Source organism: Drosophila ficusphila, unplaced genomic scaffold (assembly GCF_018152265.1).
Source record: "Drosophila ficusphila isolate 14025-0441.05 unplaced genomic scaffold, ASM1815226v1 contig_197, whole genome shotgun sequence".
Lineage (NCBI taxonomy): Eukaryota > Metazoa > Arthropoda > Insecta > Diptera > Drosophilidae > Drosophila > Drosophila ficusphila.
In genome coordinates, this window is record NW_025064091.1 from 6,559,297 (window position 1) to 6,585,280 (window position 25,984).

The 25,984-nt window shown below is 41.4% G+C and overlaps 2 protein-coding genes across 5 annotated transcripts in view; both read right to left on the reverse strand.

Annotated features, from left to right (window-relative positions):
- The window catches only part of LOC108098012 (glycine-rich protein DOT1), a 75,353-nt gene that overhangs the window by 32,712 nt on the left and 16,657 nt on the right, over positions 1-25,984 (reverse strand). The gene's annotated exons all lie outside the window — the stretch shown is intronic.
- LOC108098013 lies at positions 11,487-13,050 on the reverse strand. Its single transcript, XM_017200658.2, has one exon. The coding sequence runs from the start codon at positions 12,730-12,732 to the stop codon at positions 11,971-11,973; it is 762 nt and encodes a 253-aa protein (XP_017056147.1). The 5' UTR covers positions 12,733-13,050; the 3' UTR covers positions 11,487-11,970.

Genomic DNA, 25,984 nt, shown 5'->3' on the forward strand with positions numbered 1-25,984 from the left:
AAGAGTTGAATTAATAAATAGTCCGGCGAATGAATGGGAATTACTTAGTTAAATGCAAGCCATTTGAGGTGTAATTATAAAAATGCTTCAGGCACAAAAGCAGCAACAGCAGAGAATGATGCTTAAAATATTCAAGACAAGTGGCCAAGCCGGAGAATTAGGAAAATCTCTCTTACACTGTCAGTTGATTAACTATTTAACTGGCATGAATAAAATGAAATTTAAAAGCTGATTACCTATTAAATGAACTCTACTCTAAAGTATAAGTTTTAGCTTTAAGTAAACACTAATTTATATAAATTAAAAGCTTTTAAATTCCTTCCCCTGAATGTTGCAATCACGACATTGTAGTCGTGATGTTTTTTATGTAAGCCAGCAGCTGGGAACTCCTAATGAACCCCCCTTCTTCCACTGAAGTCTGCAACCTTTGAGCAAAACTGATAAATGAAATAATAATTTCCATTCGATGAAAGTTTGTCTGCTGTTCAAAGGACTTTTAGCAAGCAACTTGCAACTTGCAACTCGCAACTCGCAACTCGCAGCTCGGGTCCTCGTAAATTTATGAACTTTATGGCCAGCAACTTCAGAGGCCGCCAGTCGACGGTCGACGTTCGAGGGTCGTTAGTCGGCAGTCAATATCTTGTGCATTTCAATAGTTCATATATTTCGGTGGTTACCCTTGTTGTGCACACCCCACACTCAATTCCCCACCTCTCCACTTCCCCACTTGCCATTCGACAATCGGCATTCCCCAGGAATTCGCCCATCGTTGGGTGCAATAAAAATGCATTTCATGCTCGAAACATGACTTGGCTCAATTTATTTTACTTTGCCGCATTTAACGACTTCACACAGGCGCCGCCAGAGTTGGCCTAAGCCTTGCACTGGGTGAAAATTTGGGAATTCAAAACTGTTTTTGTATATTAATTACAATAACAGATACACAGTTTATAGAAAGCTGTTTCTTTTTTTCATATACTGAATTATTCCCAAGAGGCATAAGTTGAAAAGGAGGTTTCATTTGAATGATTTTCCTCACAGTGCAGTCACAGTTGAATTTGGCAACTCCATCTATCTGTGTCTGCCCGCCACCGACCCCTAACCGCCCCTAACCCCCCCGGTTACCGCCTAAACCCCCTTCCAACACACATGGGCGCCGTCGTACATGGCCGGTGTAATGGTGTTAGACCACAATGAGCTCAATTTACGCCAATGATTGGCGGTGCTTGGCAAAGGCGGAAGCGGCGGACTCACACAGACAGAGATTTCCAGTGGCGGGAATAAAGGGGCATGGTCTAGCGGTTTCCCCTTGGTTTCGGCCGAAAAAGTTTCTTGTTTGCATTTGCCTATCGTCTGCGACTCGAAGGGATCCTGATTTCTGGATCCGGGGAGTCGAGAGCGGAAAATGGTGAACGGGGAATGGGGAATGGGGAGTCGGGAGATCCGGGAAAGCAGACGTTAAACATCGCGTGCAGACATTGCCAATGTTTGCCACGCCCCCTTTGGCGCTACCAGCCGCCCCCGCCGCCAGACACCAGAATTTTTGCCACTGCACACGAAAAATGTTCGACAGTCGTGGAAAAAGCGAGAAACACAAGTTGAAGTTGAAGACTTTTGGGCTACATACACAAAAAAAAAAATATATAAAATAAAAAGAAAAAATGGGAGAAAAAAAATCATCTGCAAGGGGATTCCCAGCTACGAAGCTGTCATGTCCCAGACACAGGGGCGTCGTGCGACAGGGGGGTTGCAACAGGGGGGTGCCACAGGGGGGTCTACAAACTGCGACTGCACTTTTTGGCCGAGCTTGATCAATAACTTGGGATAACACAATGAAAGAAATGGGAAAAACAGCATGGAATGTCTTAGATTTCTAGGCACAAACTCCCTGGGGGGCTAACGCACCCCCTTGGCTAAGCCCCTGCCTGGCCAGACAAGTTTACTTGTTACATGTTACCAGAGACAGGCAATTTTTGTTTTCGGAAAAACGTAAGCCGCAACCAAAACATCGACATTTGTTTTAGATTTGTTCCACCTTTCGCTGGCAGACAGACACCAAAAAAGAAAAATTAATAGACAGTTTGACTTGTAATTAGCCAAGGTTTTTTAAAGGTTTTTCTCGAAGTAAATAAATAAAGGATTTATAAATATTTCAAGTGCCAAAGATATTTAAGTTCCAATACTATTTTCATCTTTCTTTTATCCTAAAACAATCAATCAATTTATAAAGCACAACAATAAAGAACACTTGACAAGTGAAAATTACCATTTCATGGCGCTGTAAAAAGTAACAAAGAATCTAACAAGTCACTCTATAAAAATAAGCCATCTATTAAGACATCTTAAAGACAGAAGAGCACCCATGTATTTTCCCACATGTGAACGAACGGCAACGAGCGGCAGTAATCAAAAGAAAAGCCAGTTGCTAACACCATTTGCCATTGGCCCATTATGATAATCATTTTGAAAGGCTTTCCGCACGAGTTTTTGAACAACAAAGGCGATTTAAATTACGCCCGCTAAGCGGTTTATGCAGTCAACAGCAACAACAATAACAACAATACCAAAGGCCAGAACAAGAAACATCCGCAGTGAGTCAAAGTTAACAAGCAAACAAGAAAGTCGAGCTGCTGTTCGCCACGAAAATTGGTGGATGCCCTTCGGGTTGCAGGAAAGACGGGATGCCGGAACACTCCTTGGGAATTCTTTTATTTTGCTGAGTAATTTAATGCCGATGAAATTGGAGTTGTGTAAGGAGACGAACTACATTTTTATACTGCCAACAACATTTCTGTAAGTTGATATATTTTTTATAGTAAATAAATTCAATATTAATAAGCAATCTGACTAAAAAGCGATCTTTAAACTTCTAAAAAGTAAATACAGTGTAAAAAATTAAACAATTCTTATTACACTTGCTGAACTGTTTTATTTCTTCTTGCTTTCAAAAACACTTTCCAACACTGTCAAAAACAACGCTGCGTTAATAGCAAACAGAATCATTAAGTGAACAAGCTGAACTCAAAATCCGACCTAAGCAGAGAAAAAAAAGGCATGGCAGCAGGACGAGGGGTTTTTTGGAGGAGGTTGGAAAAGGGGGTTGGAGAAGGGGGGTTGGAGGAGGGGATGTGGGTGTGGGTAAATGACAAGCTTCCATCACTTGAGAGCAAACGGGGTTGGGGGTTTGCGGGGCAGCTTTGGCTGGCTGGCAACTCATCAGCAGCCAAGCATCGCATTTTGAGATAAAACATAAAGAGCGCACCTAATGCGTGTATGTGTATGTGAGTGTGTGTGTGCTTGTATGTGAGTGTGTGGCGGTCTATGAGTGCGCAATTGTGTGGGTGCCCGTACCAATGTTAAGTGTATGCTTGTATACAGCTGCGGTCAAGAAAGTAGCAATTAGCAGAGTGCCCTGTGCACAGTTAATTGCAATAGTTGTACATGGAGGCAAATTGGAATATATAATTTAACACGGTAATATGGTAATTTAAAAACAAATAAGAACAACCATTTAAAATATTTACTCTGAAAACATTTATAGATTTCAAAAAAAAAGAAACATAAAACTGGTAAAGGTTGAAAAGGTTTCAATTAATGCTTTTCAGCCCTAAATAATCTGAAAACCCAAATTTAATGACCACAAAAAACGCTTAAAAACGTGTTCTTTTGTGTAAAATGCAGCTTATAAGCCCCTCTTTCCTTATAATTAATGTTTGATTTATATATTGGTTTAAAAACAAACAGCTCTGCTATTTTCCGAAGCGCCGCTGTTTGCGAGTGCGTGTGATTTGTTTGTGCTGTTGACTTTGGATAATGTCGTTTGTTGGCTGCCATCGCCAACCGCTTTTGTTTGTCTGCATGTTTGTTTGTGTCGTGTGTGTATGTGTGTGTGTTAGTGTGGGTGTGGGTGTATATTTGTCTGTTTGTTTGACTGATTGTCTGTCATTTTGTCTGATTGTGCGCCTATTAGTACACAAATGAATGAATAAGTGCGCACACCCACACACACACACACCGCACCCGCAATTCTCCGCCCACCACCATCCTCATTTCATTTTCATTTTCGTTGATTGAATGGCCCTAAATCCTCCCTTTTGCCAGCCCTAGCCCACCCCGCACCCCCTTCTATTGGCCTGCTGGATTATTTGTGCTTTAAGCCTTTAAGTCTTTGTTAGACAATTTGCTGCCAAACGCAAACAAGTAGGGTGCAAAAAACGTCACGGGAGCGTGTGTGCTTTAATTGTTGTAATGCGATTTCGTCACCTCATCGCTGGCTTTTCCACATCCACATCTAACAGAAAGACACCACCCCTCGATTTTCCGATTTCCCGATTCCCGCTTTTCATTCACTCATTCCTTTTGTCGGCGGCTTTTGATTAGGTTTCTGTGTGTTTGTGCGGCGCAATCCAAGTTTCGAGCTCTTGGTCAATTTGATTTGCCTAATTGGCCAAGTCAATGGATTGGAAACTGGTTGAGGGATTAATCAAAGTGTTGGAAAAGAGTGTTGATGGGAAACCATTCTTGCTATCTTAAAGTGAACTTGTAAAAAATATTCAAATAATAGCGTATTATCGAAATATAAACAATTTGCTAAATATATTCGTTATGCTTTCTGGGGAGAAAAGTTACTACATATATTTCAAAATGTAGTTTGGTAAGCAAAATAATGAAAATATTTAACTGAAATACTTTCAAAATTTGTTTGCTAGTCAGCTCTCGTTGTTAGACAGCTCGCTTATATTCTAGCTGTAATTTCTCACTTGAGCTCGTCAAATGCTATTTGAGTGGCTGGGGCTTTGGGGCTTCGGGTGGACCGGCCACCCATGCTATTAACACTTAGTTACAACATGTACAGCAATTGGGAATTTAGCTCGGCCACTTGAGCCACTTAAACGTTCGTGAAAACAAACAAATTGAGTGGACATGGCTGGCGTTTGTCTACAGCTGCGACTGTAGCACTATCTATATGCTATACGTATACGTATACGTATACGTACTTGAATATATAGCTAACTGTGTGCAGCACACAATATAGTTATTTGGCCCTAATGATGCTTATAAATTTGTGAGGGCCAGGAGAGTTGGCAGCAGAGCGCAGATCGCAGAGCTGGCCAACATAATTTAGCATCCCGGCCACCCAGCATCATAAACACAGTGCGCGCAAATTGTTAATTGACACATTGCTACACTCAAGTGGTCCCCTAATGGTCTTTGCTTTTCGGGCGGGGAATCCAGCCAGAGTGGCTTTCGGCAATTTCGTTTGGCTTTCAATTAGTTTCAGAGGTGGCGGAAATCGGAAAAACAACAAGAAGGAAAGCTAGCTTTCGAAACTGATATACCCTCGCAATTACTGCAAATGCCTGACTGATTTTCTAGGGTATTCCTTGACAAATCTTTGCCAAACAGGATCGCAGAACAAAAAGAATTGCTGATTTTTACAGCTGATGAACTAAGCTAACGGCAAATGTAACTTTTGGGAGAAGTTGAAAAATTCAATTTTTGGCCAATTTTCCCATTTTTGGTTAAACCATAATTTTTTGCAAAAAATGGCAAAAAATAAAATTGTTTTTAGTTGATTGGAAACGTTTTTATGAGCTCATAAAGGTGAAAAAATCGACCATTTGGCAAAAATACGATATTTTGCCGGCAGTTTTTTTCGTTGAAAGAGGTACTTAAATGTAGTACACCGAACAATTGGCTTGAGAGATTGTAGTGAACAAGCTACTAAATATTTATTTGAATTCATTGTATTCTAAAAAATTGCTCAAGAGTTCTTTATACAATTTTAACACTTATACATTAACCCTACAACATTATTTCTCTCCGTTTCGAGTTTCTCTATATGGAACCTTGGCTATAACATCAATTAGGCTAATCAGCTTATTATGATATTCTGAACCGCAAGCACAATCATTTTAATTGAATTATTCCCGGGCGAACATTTCGATCCCGGCTTAATCTCCCGCTGTGACAATTCATTAGGACAATCTACGGGTTTAAATTAAATCAAATAATTGTTCTGCGTAATCGGCAACGCCATCCTCGGACCACTTGAACCGCTCTCAAAGACGCTGCCATTTCTTGGCCGACGTTGCTCATTTCGAATTCATTGAATTTTGCGATAATTTGATTAGGCCACGCCTCCAACAATGGCCGGAAAATGGGGGTCTGGGTGTTGCGTTTTGGGCTTTGGCTCTCGGGTTTGTCATGTCAGAAATGCCTTTCTGACATAAATTGCAATTGCAGAAGTTTCATTGCGAAAATCGGAATTTACATTTAAATGCCTGACATGGCACTGTACCATTTATCACAAGTGTATATAGTATATCAAATAAATTAGTTAAATATTATGTTATCCAATTACTGAGGGGGGAACTGGGGGGGGGGGGATGTGGATTACGGAATATGCGGAGCAGACATTCTGTCAGCATAAATTGCCAAGTCGCCGCATTTGATATGACAACAATAAAGCCAAGAGAGTCGGACTGGCATTCAAATTACGACAAACTAAAGCCTGGAAAATTGTCAGCGACACTCGCTGTGTTTTCCCAGCCCCTCCCCCTCCCCCTCTCCGCCCCCTTCCCTCTATCTTCTGCAGTTAGTCCGCCCTACAAGTTGGCAGTTCAAAATGCTAATCACCACATGACATTCATTGTCTGTGAAACAATTGGACTCCCTAACTAACACGCCCCGCCATCATTATGAATCGCATTATGTGCCGCTAATTTCGTGGCCTTCGAGGGGTGTGGGCCAAAACGCGTTAAGCAGCCCGTCAATTTCAGGCTGCGCAAATTGCAAGCCATCAATCGTAAACAGATTTCAATTTGCCCCTGCGGAACTCCAATTACCCACGACCTCGTTGACCTTAACACTTTTTTAACAACCACAGATAAAGGTCAAGAATTTTTGTTTTGGCATTCACAGATCAACACAAAATCAAAGATCCGGACCACTAACACAATTTGTCAAAGTCAAATTTGTAAAGATAAAAAATACAATCAAAATTGAAAAGTTCAACGTCAATAGAAATCTGCTGCAAAATCAAATTATTCTACGTAATTAAACAGAGGAGATGTTCACAATAAACAATTGAAGTCAATGATGTGAAAATTGCCCGATCAAGCATTTAAATGCAGTCAAACTTCACTAAATGTTTTAAGCTCAATTCAAGTTATGAAAACCTTTGGATACTTGCAAAAATCAGACATGAACGGGGATGAAAATTTCGAGCATAATAAAATTGAAATTTTTGAATGCAGTTTTATCAATGATGCAATTACAAACGTTTAGAGGTATGCCACATTGGAATTAGATTAAAATTGACAAAGTTAAAGCTGTGAAAATCCATTGAAATCTTACTTTTTAGCTTTATGGAAAATTGTTTACAATTTGTCGTAACCACTTATACTAATTGACAAGGCTTTAATAACTGGATTGCATAAGGGGCTCTTATCGTGTGCTTTTCAAACCATTAATGCAACGCAAGCTGGTAAATTCCTAATCGCAAAATATAAAAATTAAGTGCCGACCGCATGCCGAAATGCAATTATTTTTGACGTCCGTCCAGAGTCCGGTATTTGCATATTGTCAACATAATTAAACAGGCTTTTGACTTGTGGTTACACGCCCACTCGAACACACACGTGTACACACTGCGTATGAATATGTATGAACACCCACTCGTTCATTCAGAAAACATTCAGTCAAGTGCCCTTGGATGGCGCTGCTGAATACCGAGTGCACAGCTCTGAGTCCTGGAAATGCAAAATTGTTTTTGGCAAAGTGCACAATGCACTTGACGACTGTCAAAACGGACATGAGCGGAGGAGAAGGAGGAGGAGGACAGCCAGCGGTTGTCCTGTCCATGTCCTTGTTATTTATGTAAAATGTTGCACAACATTTATTGTCCCCCACAAATAAAATTGTCCTTAACTGAAAGAAAATGAGGACAATTGCAGCAACTTTTCCGGCAATTTTATATATTGAAACAATGCCCGTCGTCCTTGCTGCTTGGGTCAGCAATAAAAATTTGTCCTGCGGTAAATGAAATGGATAGCAATTGCGATTGCGATAACTGGCTGCCCAATGGTCAAGCCAGTAAGCGCGGATCTTCCCACTGCCCATCGCCATATAGCCATGGCCCATCGAAAAAATCACGATAAAAATGTAGGAGAATTCGACGAAAAAAAAAAAAAAACAATGGGCCACCAAATACAAGTTATAGCCGGGTCGAGGTCACCACGGACTGGTGTCCTCTTTCCGCACTCGACTACCCTGTAATCACAGTCTTTAGGACACAGAATCATCAATAATGAATGGCAACAATTTGAGAAATTCAAAGTGAGTTAAAAAACATGAAATACAAGATATTAAAACACATATTCTACAAGTTATTTTGAAATAATTACTTGGTTACCTTAAAACTTTTTCTGCAGAATGTTAATAGATAAAAGTAAGAAACTTGCACTGTAAAATCTCTTGAAGTTCTCATAAAACAAGTTCATTGAGCAGCTGAATCAAGTTAACTATACAAAGGGACTTAAAAGTAAAGTGCAAAATATTTATTTATTAATAAACCAAAGGGTATTGCCTCGTCCAGTACTTTTCAGTTGTGTGTGGGAAGAGTTTCCGTTGTTTTTGTCTAAGGGGCGATTTCGGTTTCAGTTTGCAACTTGTTGGCATTGCTTTTCGATTCCTGCACTTGTCGGTAAAGAGGTCTTTGTTTTTTAATATTGCACTTTTGTTGCGAGTACTTTTTTTGGGAAAGTTTATCTGGCTTGGATTACTGGGTCAATTGGTTGGGTGGCCTCCGCTTTGGGGAAATAAACTTTTCGGGATCGGGGACAGGGTTTTGCCTAATTAACAAAGTACTGAAAGGGAAAGTTGGGCACACTCCCGCAATATATCTGTCCTGTTCGCTCTCTCCCTCCCTCCCTCCCTCTTTCGCTTTGTTTCTGTCCCTGTCTCCGGTTTGTTAAATTGAACTTTGACCCGTGCATTGACATCGTTTTTGCGTAAACTACAGAACTGTGTCAGGTAATTGCGTTCAATAAGCGGGTCGAAATGGGAACTGGAACTCAGAAAGAGACGGTGAGACCTGGTCAAAAGGAGAGACGCACTGAAGAGAGAGAGAGAGAGAGAGAGAGAGAGGGAGAGGGAAAGGTGCGAGGGAGACAGAGACACACATGGCCTGAATGCCGTCGAGTGTCACTTGCATCCTGCATAATTGGTTTATCAATTGCTGTTGGCCCATTCAAATAAGCAACTTGCATTTGTGCGTTTAACTCCAAGCACGTCAGCTAACCCCTTTATTCGTGTTAACCCCCTTTTGGAGACGCCTCCAGCAGCGCCGCCCATTTCATGGCCCATAAAGCCAGTTAAGTCCAAGATGACACCATCCACAGCCCCCTGCATACAGTGGGACCACTACGCCCCTGGACTTTCCCACTCTGACCGCACAAATTTGGAGCAAGGCAATGATTAATTTATGCGAAATCCGAAACGAAATCGTGCGAAAACCAAATTTGCTCGCCACACACAATTTAAATGCGAAAAGAGATGACACTCGTAGGTCTGTGAAAAAAATCAGATGAAGAGAAGGCGAAAACAAACAATTGAAAAAGTTCAGAATCTAGTTGAGTAAATGTTAGCTCTAAAAAAATTATACTTTTTCCATAAAATTTCAAGAATTTTCAGAGAAACTTCAACGAGCTCGAAAAAAAAAATAAAACCAAAGAATTGTTATGCAAAAATGCATTATCTGAATCTTTGTAAATATCCTCTCCAACTCAAATCATTATTTTTGAACAAAGTCGCTTATCCTTGCATTGCAAATTGTAAACTATAGTTAAACTAATGGTTCTCCACGAAAATTAAGCTTAATATCGCCGGTCTGCATCTGGGTTTACTTAACCCCTGCTCAGTCCATTGGATAATACGTAACCCCGTCTCAAGGCGACTTTATCTAGTTCCGCTCTCACCCTGGCCAATTCAACCGCACTTAGCCGCACAAAGAGTCTCCATTCCAATTGGCATCTTCGATGGCCCCCCATTTAGTGCTCCCCCCTCAACTCCTTCTCAACTTGAATGCAATCAAGGATTTTTTCGACTGGCCAAGAGTGCGCTTTCAGCCATGTTTCTTCGGGCGGACACTGGCCCTCCTCGAATCCTCCGTTCCCATTCCCATTGCCATTTCCATTTCATAATCCCCCCGAAACCCCCCGAATCTCCCCCGTAAATCCCTCGGCTGAATCACGGTCTGGCCACGATTATAAAGCCCGGGGCATAAATATTAGCAAAGGCGTTGCCGTTGACGTTGCTGCAGTCATTTAAATGTTGTCGGTCGTTGTGGTTTCAGATCCTCCAGAGTTCTTCCTGCTCCTCTTTTGTGCACCCACTTTTTCCTCCTGTTCCTGCTGATTATGCCTGTCAACGAAGTTTTCCCATACACCGCCAAAAAAATGTCGTTGTTATAAACCAACAAGAACAAAAATAAACTTAGAGAAGATTTCAGATAACATTGAGTTTTCGTTAAAACAAAACAATTTTAAATAACTATTAACTCATAAGAAAAGCATTACAAAATGTTATCAGAATTTAAGTAAACCCAATTAAAATAACTATCTTAGACGAAAATATTTAAAAAAGGTTTCAAGAATACATCGCCTTTCTATGCAATTATTACTTATTAAGTACAATTTTTTTTAACTCACGCTTTGAAAACTGCATGTTTTTTTCGCCGTGTAATACACTGCTTAACCCTTTGCCACCCCAAAAATCCAACTCGGCGCACAATGAATTAAATGAATCTCAATTTCCGTTCGGTTTGCGGTTAAAAGCCGCAGTCGTCGTCTTGGTCTTTTGGGCAAAATGCAAATTCTCCGGCGGCGAAAATGAAAACAAGCCGAAAAACTCTCGTTGCAACAACAACAATGGCGGCGAGATTTTCCCATCCCACCTCCGGTGTCTTGCCTTCCCTCCCCCTGACCTTTCACCCCTTTAACCCGCCTGGTGTGCTGCATCAATTGCCTGGCTTCCATCTTCCATTCGCTTCTCAAGTTTCTTCCCGTAAATTGCTGCAAGATGCCCCCGAAAAATATAGAAAAAAAAAAAAACTGATGCCGGGAGCAAGGATTTTTGGCCCCCGAAACTTTTGTGCCGGCAAAACTTTTACAACTGCACCAGGACGATGATGAGATTGGTGGCAACCGAGGGGAGTGAGGCGAAGGTGGCTGAATCAGGAGTGGAGTGGAGTGGAGTGGCAAGGAGGCCAAGTCGCTGGGTCGCCGTCTGCAAAACTTTTGCGATTTGTTTGCGCGAAATAAACGCGACGCAGATAATTTGCGCAAAAGTTCGCTTACTGCCCGCCGACCTCGCAGAAGCCAACCCGAAATCCAACCGAAAATCTAAGAACCCAAAAACCCACTCCCTCATTCCCCCAACCGCCCAATCCCCATTCACCATTCCAATTCCATCTTGTCCAACAATTTCATTTGGGGAATATGTATTTCTGGTATGTCCAAATAAACCAACCGAAATGAAAATGTTTCGCGTTCGCTTGAAAGTTCCGCGAAGAAGTTCTTTTTGTTCGGAAATGCCACACTCGTTGATTACTGAATCCATTACCCGTGTCGCTGGCCTTCCATATGAATCTCTGGTTTAATATCAAACTTGTTTTAATGGGGTAACTTGATTAGCACACATAAATTTGTTGATTACATCCTTGACGTTTGTTTGTTTTTTCCAACACCTAGTTCTTCTGGCAAAGCATACGATAATAATTAATTGGTCAAGCTCACGATAATTTGCTTAAGTGATAACGTAAAAAGAGAAATACGTATGCTAAATTCTTTTTCCTCGATGATTAAGTTCCCTACTCTCTTGATACTTTTCAAATAATTTTTGCATGATCAAAATAAATAAATAACGGATAATTTATACTTGCAACCGCTTTTTCCAAGTCTCTAATCACTATCCATTTAAGGCAGAACGCTGTTTTCGGTTCCTGGGAGGATACATATTGTGAAACTCGTTGGTGGAGATAAAGTCGATGATGGGCAATCGGCTGCTCAGGGGCACGACCACATCCTTGCCAACTCCGGTGGCATTTCCAATCACGGATGATACACCAGTCCTGTTCCTCGCCGATCTAGTTGCTCCACCGCCTGCCAATCGTCCCTCGAATCCGGCACTTCGAAATCGCTGATCCCTTCCCATCGGCTGCTTCATCTTCTGGCCAAGATGATAGAAGAAGTCCACACCCTCGGCGGTCGTCGTCTCCACTCGGCTCATCCTTCGGGGATCCATTCGATAGACCTTGGGGCTCCTGCTCACCGGCGAAGGCTTCTTCTTCTTGCCCGCCTGCTGAGCCTTCGAATCCTTGACCAGAAAAAGTACTGGAGTTCCCCCTCTTTTTTGGGGTCTCGCATCCACGAGTTTGGTCCTTCGAGCAATTCCCATCGATGGCGATGGGGCCTCAATTGCTTTTCTGCTGGACTTCTTGAAGGTGACCTTTGATTTGACCTGCGGCTTCTGTTTGGGATTGCCCAAAATGGTGGGTTGCAAAGCTGCACGCATCAAAGGAGAACGCCGCACGGGTTTCTTCAGCGGATTCTTAGAGGATTTCAGCTGAGTCTTCGGCTTGACTTTGCTGGGAATTTGTCGCTTCTTCAAAGGCAAAATCCTGGGCTTCTGGCCCACTTTCGACAGCGACCGCTGCTTCGACTTATACATGGTTTCCGCACTTCTTTGTGGTTATACTAATCACACTCGTCTTTATCCGATCCGTCGCTCTCAGTAATAACTGGAAATTTTGACGTGGTTTCAGCTTAGGGCTTTTTCGAATTGAATTTCTCGGCTTGAACAGTTGACGCGTTGACTTGGAATGAGAACGGAGACGGAGAATGGCGAAACGGATTTCGTAGTGCCTACTTGTCCACCTAGTCTTGGTTCCCCGAACTTGAGCACGTTCCGCCTCCTTTTTCCTGTCACCTCTTGACTTGCCCTCTGCTTGTTTGTTTGTCTTGAGTCAACTTCTATTTGTTTGGCCCCTGCTCTTTTACCCTTTTACCCTTCTCCGCTTCCCTGCCATAAAGCCTTTGTCTTGCCCTCGGGTTAGGAAGAAAAAAACTTGAAATCAACTTCCGTTTTGTGGCCCTTGATTTGCATACGAGTATATGGTATGCAATGTGCCATACAGAGAAAAAGGATAACCCCACATTTAGTGTAAACTCTTTAACTCTAAACTGTCGGCTAAGTAAACAAATTGCACACACGCTTTTAAAGTGTCTCATTTAAGCTCTTGTTTGCAACACTGCCTATTGATTTTTCCCAACTCATTAATAAAGTTAGGAAATATCGTTACTGCCATGTACTCGTGTGTGGCCTTTTCCCCATTTTCCTCCATTTCCTTGGCTTTCGGTTTTGGTTTTCTTCTTTCGCTCATTTTGGTGTCAAGTGTTGCGTATCATTTAATGTGACACACTTAACTGGGAAATGTGGGCAAAAGAAAAGGGATGGGGAAAACGGGGGAGACTTTTCCAGAGTGGCAGCCAAACACATGTTAGTTGAATGCTAATTTGCTGTGCTAAGCGAATGACAAAAAAACAGGAATAAAACGTCAAACCAGGCGGCTAAATGCACTAAGCGCAAAGTGTTGGAAAACTTTGTTATTGAGAAAACAATAAGTGCTAAAATAATTATACAGAATTTTCTTTTTAAAATTAATTTTATGTTATAAGATGTTTTGTTTTACAAGAATAATATAAATGAGAAAAAAAACTAATCGAGTCGATTTCTCGCCCTGCACTTGGCAATATTCATTTGGGGGACATTATTTAGCTCTCAGGAAAAGGAACCCATATACAAAGCTCACTCACTCACACACACACACACACGCACTTGAGCAGCTGGCAAGACAGGAAATCAAGAGGACACCAGCACACGCACACACACACAGAAACAGCCAGCTGTTGCAGGGACTTCCGGTTTCGGTCAGCTTTGATATATGATCAGAAATCAAGTCTTCTGAACGCCACCACCACATAGAAATGCATATAAACTCAATCTGGGAACGAAGTAAATTGCAAACTGAAGCAATCAGCTTATGTCCGTCTTGGTTGTATGTTTATTTCCCCTTTCCTCCCATTTTTTATTCGTCTCTTTGTTTTGGAAGCGAGCTTGATTATCACGTTCCTTTTGTGTTGAACAATATTAAGTATCCGCAATATCACGTATACGCCGCATTGGCCAACGAGTGGCCACTCAATCTGTATCTGTACTGCTCCTCTTTTCGCTCGTTCTCTTCCCCTCCTTTGTTACCACTTAAGATTCAATTTTAAAATGATTTTGGCTTAACACCTCAATAAGTCCCTCGGATATCAGTTGCAGCCGCCGCAACTAGCAACTTGCAACATGCAACATGCAATCTGCAATCTGCAATATGCAACCTGCAGCAACGGCAGCAAAATGTTGTTTTCCGCTTAAGCACATCGCTAGAAAAATAAAAAAAAAAAAACAGGGAACAAAGCAGGCAGCCCTTTCCACTTCAAACCAATCCCAGAAGTGCGTCCGTCCAAACGTTTGTTTATTTTATTTTGCCGCACAATTTTGCCCCTTCTTGGCCGCTTTCTTCTTCAACCCCTTTCTCCGCTCTCCTCCTCTTTCTTCGGCCTCGTCTTGTGCCGCCGGTTCCTTGAACAACAGTAACAACAGCAACAACAAAGACCACAATGAAACCTCAGTCGAGGACCAGGCCAAAAAAGAGCGAGACTTCTGGCCAATCGACTGGCAGAATGATCTGTAAATTTGTCACTAATAAATCCGTATGCTATAAGTTTAATCGGAAAAAATATAGGCAAGTATTCTTTAGTATTACCAAATCTTCCAAGTTCCCAATTTACAAACTCATTCAAATAAAAGCGTTGAACTGTTGTTTAAAATTTTTTTACATATTTTTGGTCCTTTTTTTGAACAGTTTTCCACAAGCAATTAAATTTCCCACTGAGAAAACACCAGCATATATACCCATGATACCCTTTCTTCTGTTGTTCATAGTGAAAAATGAAACAAAACAAATGAAATACAAAAAGGAGTGGAGAACCGGCAAAAAAGGATGAAAACAAGAAAGGAAGCTAGCTTCGGCAAGCCGAAGCTTATATACCCTTGCAGTCATCAAATATGTCGATCAAAATCTATAAGGGCTAAACAACATAGAAACTATTACAATTTTTCTATTCATTTTCCATATTTTCGACTATTGTTCGTATGGCAGCTATATGATATATTTGTCCGATTTTGATGAAATTTAATATGTAATTCAAGAGTAATTATAGAACTCTATATTCCAAAAATCATGCTTGTCTGATGAAAAACAACGATGTTATAATTTTATTTCCCGTATTTCTATATAGATTTTTCGATCGCTCCTATGGCAGCTATATAATAACGTTGCCGGATTTTAATGAAATTTTTTCTTAAATTAAGGGTTATTAAAAAAACTCCCTGTTTTGAAAATCATGCTCTTGGGATTAAAAACAACGACGTTATAATTTTTTTTCCATTATTTATATATATATTTTTTGATCTCTCCTATGGCAGCTATATGATAGAGTTATCCGATTTTGATAAAATTTAATACGAAATTCAATAATAGTTAGAAAACGCTATCTTGAAGAATTCAAGTCGATCTGATCAAAAACAACAGAGTGGGAATTTTTTATTTCATTCTCTTGTATTGGAGCTATCCGATATAGTCGGCCGATCCGGCTCGTTCCGACTTATATACTGCGTGCAATAGCTACACAACTTTTGGGAAAGTTTCAGCAAGATAGCTTCAAAACTGAGAGACTAGTTTGGGCAGAAACGGACAGACGGACAGACGGACAGACGGACAGACGGACAGACGTACAGACGTATTTCGACTCAGAAGGTGATGCTGATCAAGAATATATATACTTTATGGGGTCTGAGGTGTCTCCTTCACTGCGTTGCAAACTTCTGGCCAAAATTATAATACCCTTTGCTCTGCAAGGGTATAAAAACACAAATGTGCACATGCTTCGTTGCCTGGAGTGCGCTATTTTGCACCTACGGGATTTTGTGCCTCACACACACACACACAAGCACACAACAGCGAGGAAACACACACACAGACACACCACACACTTGAACAACGAGTGCACACACACACGAACACATGCAAAGCGTGGAAAATCCATTCGAAATCAGTCAACGCGCCAAGGCTTTCATTCAGTTAGAAAGCAGACAGCAGACAAGCAAGGGCAGGAAAAGGGTTTCTCTTCTTTTTTTTTTTTTTTTTTTGGGGGGGAGGGGTTGGTTTAACTGGAGAAAGGGAGGAGGGAAGGGGGAGGGGGGGAGGGGTTGGGGCAACTGGGACCCCGTATTCAGCTTGAAGCGGAAGTGCGGCTTGATTTACTCAACTCGTTTGCTCGCTCGTTTGTTTCCAACTGCTGCAAACATATTTTTCCGCACCACCCGAGCTAAAATATTTATTAGCCCTTAAACAAACGGAATAGATGTGCGGCCCGGCCCTCCAGAAAACTACAGCTCCGATACTCCAGCCAACCATATATGCAACTTAAAGACTTTCCAGCCAAATGGCCCGGAAAGTAAACTATCATCTTCCCCCCCAAACACAAAAAAAAACAAACTAGTACTGTTTATTAAAGCATTTCTTACGCATCATTTGTTGCTTTGCCAGCAAACAAAAAAAAAATGGGGGAAAAGGGAATGCAAATGGCCCAAAGGAGAAAGCAGTTAGTGCCGAAAAATGCTGATGAATACGCAACTTCAAGTTTGATTAAGTGAAATCTCGTACAAGTAATCGGAATAACTCGAACTAAGCCAATCCACTCACGTACTCCTACGGAATGCATCAATCAAAATCGAACTGGGAAACCAGAAGAAAACACACCCCAAATTGGGTCGAGAGACAGGAAAAGGAATTAAGTAAATCGCCAAATTAATTGCGAAGAAGCAACACCAGGAAATAAAAGGAAATCCAAGAGCAAGTCCCAGGTCCAAATCCCCACAATGCCAGGTCAATGGACTGGACTAAACCGAACCGAAAGCTGGCCAAAAACAGAGGCGGGATGTTTGGGTGGAAGTGGGGCAAGAAAGTCAATAGGCGGGCTAAAATAAGCCGAAATGCAAAGAAAAAGAACGTTAAGTGGTCGAGTGTTTGGTAACGAAAAATACTTAGGGATATATCTATATAAGGATCAAACTCAATCAGGAAAAATGGAAAAGAACAGTAATCAAATAAAATACAAATGTTTTCCTAGATAACTCCCATAATAAATAATTCTAAAAATAGCTATAAGTACAAAAGTGAATTACCAATACAACAAATAATACACTTTCCAAGTACAGTCAACACTCGTTATTGCCACCCATTAATTGGGTGCTCGAACCAAGTTTTCGAATTCGCACCCGAATATAATTAAACCTATCGGTCAGAGCGGTTGGCCAAACTTCAATCAAACATTTAACCAAATTAGTAGAGTTCTCGTCAATTGCCAGTGGTCGGAAAAAGGGGGCGGGGCCAAGGGGGGCGGGGCCAAGGGGGCGGAGAAGGGGGTGGGGGGGCGGTCAAATGGGAAGTCACGCAATTGTTTCATTGCCCGAAAAAGTAGGCAACAGATTTTTGTGCTTCAATTAAATTTGATTTGCTGCCATTCAGGGGAAATGAAAATGGCCAAGAGGGAAAAACGGGGGCGGTAAGAGAGGTTTGGGAGGGGGTGGGGGGGTGTGGGCATATCATCAGCAGCCTGATGAAGCTGTACGACATCCATGTATGCGCAATTTGATAAGCCCCGCCTTTGAACCCTCTTTACCCATCATTAGTTTCGCAGTTTGTGGACCTTTTTTGCGCTCGCTTGCCGCAAATTTAGTGTCATGTGTGTGGCATTCTGGCATTCTGGGATTCTGGGATTCTGTCGGATACTGTCCCATCCCATTTTTGGCCATTACCTTTGGCAGTTGCGCCTGGAAATGACATTTTCACATCATTTGCTGATGTGGCAAATGTGTCGTCGTCTGGCTCCGCTCTTCAGCCTTTTTGGCCCAGTGTCTCCCTGTTTCGCAAAAAAACCTCGGCTAAAACCCAACACCCCTTTTTGAACCCATACTTTAACCCTCGTTGACCTGCGGTCAGCATTGAGTGCTGCTTCACTGCTGAACTTCACTCCTTCACCTCCCCCCTCAACGTTTTTTGTCATTTCCGTTTGGGCGAAATTTTCGGATATCCTCAAATGCAGCCTCATCCATTGGGCACTGAACCACAGCCACCGCATCCACATAACTTGCACAATTTGAGGCAAACGACGACAGCTTCCAATCATAATGCCAATGAAATGAACTGGCCAAAAACACCCTTTTTCCCTACCCTCCCCTCCGCTTCCCTGGCTCCCTTGCTTACTTGAATGTCAGGCTCAATAAACTCCAAAAGCAATCTCTCTACGTGTGTGTTAATATGGATTCTGTTGATGGTACTGGTGTTTTGAAGCTGGCACACGGCATTGCCCTTTTTTTGGCACTCTATGAAAAGGTCGATCAGCTGGGAAAATGTTGCTTTCCCATTTATAACAAAATATATATAAAAATATATATAAAAAGTTTAAATCGAAACTATTGCTTGTAAAAGGTAAATCCTAAAAAAAGTAAGCAATACAAAATAAATATGTTATTAATCTCCATATCTCGTGCTAAAGAAAACCTTTCCCTTAACATTTATGTTTGCTTGGGAAATATTTCTTTAAAGATCATAAACTTGCTAGAAAATCCCATTTTAAGGGCATCTAAAAGGGATATTTATTCCCAACAGGAAGGCCCCCGAAAAATATTCTGTGCAGTGCACTGCACTTTTCACTTTGGCTGCTGCCCGACACGATTTGCAGTCGGTTGCCTTTGGCCTGCGAGTCCTTTGGCTGCTTATGATGTCCCCAAGGCAACACACACCAACACACACACACACACAAACACACACTGAAGCACGAACAAATCCTGCTGCCTGCAGCCTGCATATGCGCGGAAAATCTGCTGCAAATCATTTGATATTTCGTCTGTGGCTTCATCGTCTTCATCGACTTGGTCGTGGTCTTTTCGATAGTTTTTCCCCCGGTTTTTCCCTTGCGCTTTTCAGCTGATTTGGCACTTTTCGTGTGCTGCTCTAAGTGATTTCCGAAAATCATTTAGTTGTATTTTTGCAGCATTCACTTACGTTTTCCGCTAATATTGGAGCAGCTTTTGTTTAGATTCCGCTGCGGTGATGGATATTCGGTCGTTATTTGTTGCATCTCACTATTAGTGCTCTTCCGGGGGTTTTTCCCAATTTTTCTTCGCTCTTCGTGGCTTGTTTGGTGCGTACTTAAAAAATCATTTCTTCCGCTGACGCAGCGCTTAAATCGTTTTTCATGTGCTCATGGGACTCCTTGCTTTTCGCCATTTCCCTTTGGTTATCTAGTTTTTGCTGCTTTGCAACACTCTTCGTTTTTTGCCGAATTTTACAACCCCTTTTTTGCGGAACATTACTTGAGTATTTCTTTTTAATTTTCCCATTCGGTTGGTTGGGTTTTTTAAACATTTTAGTTTTCATGTTCCCTGAAAAGTTTACTGTTTTTTTTTTTTTTTTTGCTGGTTTTAGGTACTTAAAGCTTGCTATTTTTTAGAAGGTTTCTTGTATTATTTTTAAAGAATAATTTAAGCTCTGGATTGCCGTTAACTGAGAACGTCTCCTAAATCTCTTTTAATGCCCAGCAACTTTATTTTATTTTGAGTATTTGTGGGGAATGGCATTCAAAGCCTTATTATTTTCTTTAGGAACCCCGCTTTTTGTGATTCCTGCTCGATGCATTTTCTTAAATTCCTGTTTCTAAACTCTGGGAAATGTCAAAGATTTTCGTTGAAAGCTTTTCCCGTCCATCTTGCTCTGCACATTTCCCTTTCCTCCGTGGATTTATGATCATTTCCTCTCCTCGAATCCCAACACCCTTTGTTGTTGTGTATTTCCTCTTGTCACATCTGTGCCAATCCAAAAATGATTCTTTCACGAAAGTTTCGCCTGGCCATAAGTTTCTGCAACGGCAAAGGCAAAAGCAACAGCAACGGCCATTTGGAGTCGCACATTAGGCCAGAAAAGTTGCTCGCCTTTTCCGTTGCTCCAACCATCATATTCTGGCCAAGAGCTCTCGGCCGGGCCAAAAGCAATTGCGCCCACTGCAATTGCTGTTGCTGTTGTTTTTGCTGTTGCTGTTGCTGCTGTGCTGTGGTCCCAGCTGCCAAAATGGCCCGTGTTGGGGTCAGCTAACACAACTGGCCAAGCAAAATCCAAATCCCAAAGTCCGAGTACCAGAAGTGAAGCCAAGTTTTGAAGCGCCGACAGACAAACGACAACGGAAGGCTGGCAAAACTAAATTAATGCGGTCTTTGGTGAAGGGCAACGAACATGGGGTACCCTCTGCCCAGAAAAAGGTGTTTGAAAATCTTGAAAATATAGTGTAAAAAGAAAATTAAAAGAGAAGTGCATCTAATGCTGATAAACATTCCTATTGAAATATTCTATTTATTTTCCCTATATCTAATAATAAAAAAAATGATAAAAAATTCTTTTTAAATTCTTTTACAAGTATTCAATTTAAATTGTACATATAGAAATCGGACAAACAAAATATATAAGTTTGGAAGACTGACACTTTTTAAAATGCTTTTTTAATAATTAAATTGGAGGTTAAATTTCTGAGCTCTATGAATTGAACATACCCCTCTAGAGTCTAGAGGGTATGCGAAAACTCCCGAAGCACAATCACGACTCCTGGCTAAAGGAGGAAAACTCGTCTGGGCGCTGTCATCTTGGGCGCTGCTGTCTTAGCGCTTAAGTGCGATGGCATTAAGCTATTAGCATAATTTTTGTGCATTATCATTACGGGCGAGGGGCAATCGGGTGGCTTGTGCGAGTTTGTTGTGGGCTAAAATGATTATGCCATTTATCATTGACATATTTGGTTCAGCTCTCCATCTTACGCTCACACACATATATACACACGCACACACACACCGGAAAATATGGCAGAAGAAAGGAAAACGCATCCGGAAAAAGGGAAAAATTTTCCTTTTACTTACTTACGGCCGAGTCACAGACAAAGCCCAACAAAGTTGTTCGAAAAAAGTTTCGGCTTTTTTCTATTTTACCGTCTTTCCCGCTTTCCCGCTTTCCTTATTTTTCTTTTTGGACTGGCTTAGTCCAGGGAAATGAAACGAACCGAAATGAAGATGAAAGAAGCTGCACTCACCTGCAAGGACAAAAAAAAGAGTGGAATTTGTTGTTAGTTTTTAATGCACTTTGGCATAGCGATGAGTAAATATGTCCCCAAAAAGGAATTCTGTACTCTTGGGGGTTCATTGGAAAATTGGGAAAATGTAAAAACAAATAGGTTTAAAAATTTAAATATTAAAATGTAGCAAGCAACACAGAAAGAATTCTAACTTGTCCTTATTTTAATCGCAAAGAAATCAATCCCCCCCCCAAAAAAGTCAAGTAAATGTTGAGTTATCCTAGAGATAATCCCTTAAATCCCTGCAGCACTCGTTTGATTAAAACTGTCAACACTTGGGCATGTTTTGAATCTCAGAAATGCATTGAATCAATCATCATCGATAATCCTTTGCCCCAGTTGAATGCCCTCGGGGTGTGTTGCACTTAATCAAATCAAAGGGCATTACACCTCCTTATGTTTGATTGATTTTTATGTAGGAATGATAAGGACAAGAAGGCAGGTCAGCAATTTGAGATGCCTCAAACAAAAGTTATTCATTTGTATATATTTTTCTCTGTGCAGACTTTATCTCTTTTTTTCTTCCCCCCGAAATCATAAACCAAAGTTAAGCTATAAAATGGTGTATCATAAAAATTCGTCACATGTCATAAGCGAATTTCCATAAACGAGTTGATTGATTCCCCCGCCTTCGTGAAAATTGATGTCGCTTTTCCAAGACTTTTCCTGGGTATCAACAGGCCGAGGCGAAGTTGTTTATTTTTTGTTTCTTGTGCTGAGTGAATAGAGAGAGCTTGGATTTGTTTTTCGCCACCACTTTTCCACATATGGATGTGGAGTATGGAGTGTGGAGTGTGGAGTGTGGGAAAATTGTGGCAGGATAATGGGGCAGCCGCAATGGGGCTGGAGTTCAAGCCCGGACGCATTTTGGCCTGGCCCCAGGACGACGAGACTCAACATTTTAATTGCCTCGATGGGAGCGCGCGCAGAGCCGCACGACTTCCAATTTTCAACTCGAAAACTCCAATTTCGTGTGCAATTTTCTTGCGGCTGCCGGAGGAAAATGCACAAGGTAGCTGGGCGCCATATAAAAACACATAGAAAAGGCTAAACGACTTGCCAGATAACTCGCTAAGCCGCAAAACGTTCCGCAGTTCGTTTCAGACTTTTCTTTTCCCCGCATCTCCTTTTGCCTTGTTTTTCAAATGGTTTTTCCCACTGGGTTTTCCCTTTTCCACCCACTCACGCCTCAGCAGTTTGTCCCTCAACTAATCCGCCTCAAAATTTATTTGCTTAATTTCATTTGTTGGCTGCAACTTTTCGGGGGTCACAGGGCCAGAACCAGAACCAGGACCAAACTGAAGCTGAAGCTGAATCAGAAGCTGAAGCTGAAGCGTAGCTTTGCGGACGTGCGGTAATGTTTTGGCTTAAGCTCTCCCTCTGTCTCTATCTCATTCTGCGCTCCATCTCGGCCTCTCTCTTTCGCACAGCAATTTTCTCCAACTGGTCAGTGGCCAAAAACCAGCGTGGCTTCGGATCATAAATAATCAGTGCAAGTGTATAAATCAGGTCTGCATTGGCGAGGGATTTCTTATCTATTTGATACCGAGTAATGCGAATATTTTTGCAATCATTCAAACAATTTTTTTTTCTGTAAAATCTCATAAATAAATATTAATATAAAAGCAAAGAAACAAAAGTATACATTGTATTTGAAATACATTAAACCCATTTCTTTTCCTATTTAATTTGCACTTCAAGTAAATTAAAGAGTAATTGAATTTCCCCTTGGGAACAGTAAAATTTTCACTTCATTGCGATGCAATGCGGCCGCCTAAAAACTATTTTCGCCCAAGGGAGTTTGCTTGCTGGCAGAGACATGAGAACGCATCTTCATTATTTCATTTTGCTCGCATCGGCTGCAGCTTTGGCCTCGCGGAAAACCCTCGGAAAATTCCAGCCTTCATTTCAATTAATTTTCGCGACATTGATGCGCCTTGGCAGCCCGTAGAAGTTGCTACCCTCAGTGCAGATGTGTGCAGTCCCATCTCCTGTAATTTTCCCACTCCTCTGCATTTTCCCGGTGCACTTTTCCCAGCCTTCTCATCCCCCTCCACCCCCTTTTGAATTTTTCACCCTGCGGCCCCCTCTGAGATTCCAGTGAAAACTCCTTGACGCCCGCGTTTGTTGTCATCGCAAGCTTAAAACATTTTTGCCTGGCGCGTTTTTAATTAATTTAAAGTTATTTCGCCTGTCGCCAGCCACGCCCCCTTTTCGCATAAGCCTTTATTAAATCTCCCTGCATTGCATTTTAATTGAAATCCGCTTGTTGCTCAATAAATTTACATAAATATTGCAATTGCGTTTTAAGGAGAAAGCATGAGAGAGACAGCGAACGAAAGTCTGATGGTTTTTGGGAAAAATCCCTTGGACTCGGGACTGTATCCTATGATTTCTGATTAGCCGTGGCGGAATCCCCAGGTTTTTGGGGGCCAAAGACAGATGCAATATCCGCAGACAGGAATCCCCGGTAACTCCGACGGCGGCAGCTGCATCTGGCATAATTAATATTTCCTCTCGCCGGCGGTGGAAAGCGAAATGGAAAATGGGTGGAAAATGGCTGGGCCGAATGGCAGGGTTGCCAAGTTCAACCGAAATTAGCTTTCCATCGCAAGAGAATTTTTATTTGTCTAAGTAACAAAAAGGTATTCCATAAAATTATGTTTTAAACTAATCTCAAAAACTATATTCATTTAATTTTTTTATATTTTTCTAGCAAAATGAAAAGATTTGATTTGATTCGACCAAAAACTTCGTGAAATAAATGACTCCGCCAGAAGTGAATTTACGAAGTTGCTGATTTTGGAACTTAACTATTCAACTTCGGAACACGAGTTTTCCATTTCAAACTTGGCTAAAACCGAACTCATTCAGTTTATACAAATTTCATACGACTTGATTTTTCCAGTTTTCAGTTTTCCCTGCTCTTTTGCCGGCCTGCGTCTCCCTGTATGTGTGTGTGTGTGTGTGTGTGTGTGTGTGTATTTGTTTGTTTGTCTGTTTGTTTGTTTGTTTGTTTGTTTGATGTCAACATGGCCTAGGCATATGAGCAGCAGCAACTGGAGCTGTGCACTGCCAAGTGGCAAGTGCATCCTGGCATGTCCTCCTCTAAATTCAGGGCCCCCATGCCTTCTCCCCTCTGCCTTCTGCCTTCATTAGCCTTTGGCAGTAAGTCAGAGGCGCCCTGTATTTACCAGTATTTGTGTATCTTTGTATCTGTGTATCTGTGTTGCTTTGCATATCTTTGTGTAGTGTGTGTGTGTGTGCTCAACAAAGAGCCTTTTGTGCGATACACAGCCGCACTACACAGGACATGGCATTGACTTTTGTCTCGTCCTGCAAGCCTGAATTGTTGCCTTTTGCTATTGATTGCCCTGTGGCAGCTAAGACTGCAGCCGATCGAATCTCAAAGGTAAGGACACAAAATATGGAAATACCAGCACAGGATGCTAATTAAATTAAGTGATTTACATGAAGGTGCGTGGTCAAAGGAATTTAAATAATACATTTCCATTCATAAATTATGCTATTAAAGTATCATGAAAAATGGAAATTGTGTTCAATATTTTCGTTATAATATAATAAATATGGCTTGGTACATTGATGTAGGAATTAGGTTCCAATTTGCAAAGGACTTATCTTAAAGCAATAGTCAAACTAAAGCTTCCACAAAATCGGTATCTTTTTTAGCAAAATAAAAGTTGTACTCTATTTCCTGGCCTGCCGTTTGTGTTTGTATTGGTTTAACTGATGCTGACAGCTCCCTATTTGCATGTGTATGGATGTGTGGTTATGTGGGTGTGTGACTGAGTGTGTGTGTCGGGGCTTCTGTGAGTGGGCTTTGCATTAAAGTCATCACAAGGCAATCTAATTTGAAGAAAGCGCCGCAAAGTCTGCAACAGAAGGCAGCAGCACATGCAATGCCAACTCGCGGCGAATTTAGGCGAGGAAAAGTCCTCGGAGGAGGAGGAGGATAAAATCGTGGAGGGGGGAGGGGGGAGGCAAAAGACGCGAAGAAAACCCGAGGAAAAGCAGAGCGCGGGGTGAGGCCCAAATGGCAGCGATGCCACACACGTTTAAACATAATAATTCTCAATTTCGTCAGCGATATCAATGGCAGCAGCGCGACAGGAAAAGCATGCACACATCAACATAAACTGACATTTTTTGTATGAAATTGAGCACACGAGCACCCAAAAAAATAGGCAAACTTATACGCATAGCTGTGGTCAATAATATAGGAGCTATATTTTTTGATTAAAAAAAAAAGTACTGCTCAAATGTTAACAAAATCAATATCAGTACTAATTACTTCTACAGTAAATGAAAAATTATTTTTTATTGATTATTTTAAATAATTGCATTATAATATTCATTAAAAGACATATTACGATATTTGCCCTATTGTTTCTGCCACAACTGTGCATTCCTACATAAAAAGCAAGGCAAGGCAGAAGGAGGCAAAAAAAAAGAGAAACAAGCAAACGAAGAAAAAGTCGGTGGCAAGAAAAACTCAAACGACATGCGGAAATCATGTCAGATGAAGCAGCAGCAGCAGTCGCTGCAGTCGGGGAAAAAAGTAAAATTACACACAGACTCCAGCGAAATAAATGGCGGCTCACTCACACATATGC

Excerpts from the sequence above, each read along its gene's own strand:
- LOC108098013 (XM_017200658.2), bottom strand. The coding sequence starts at position 12,732 with ATGTATAAGTCGAAGCAGCGGTCGCTGTCGAAAGTGGGCCAGAAGCCC.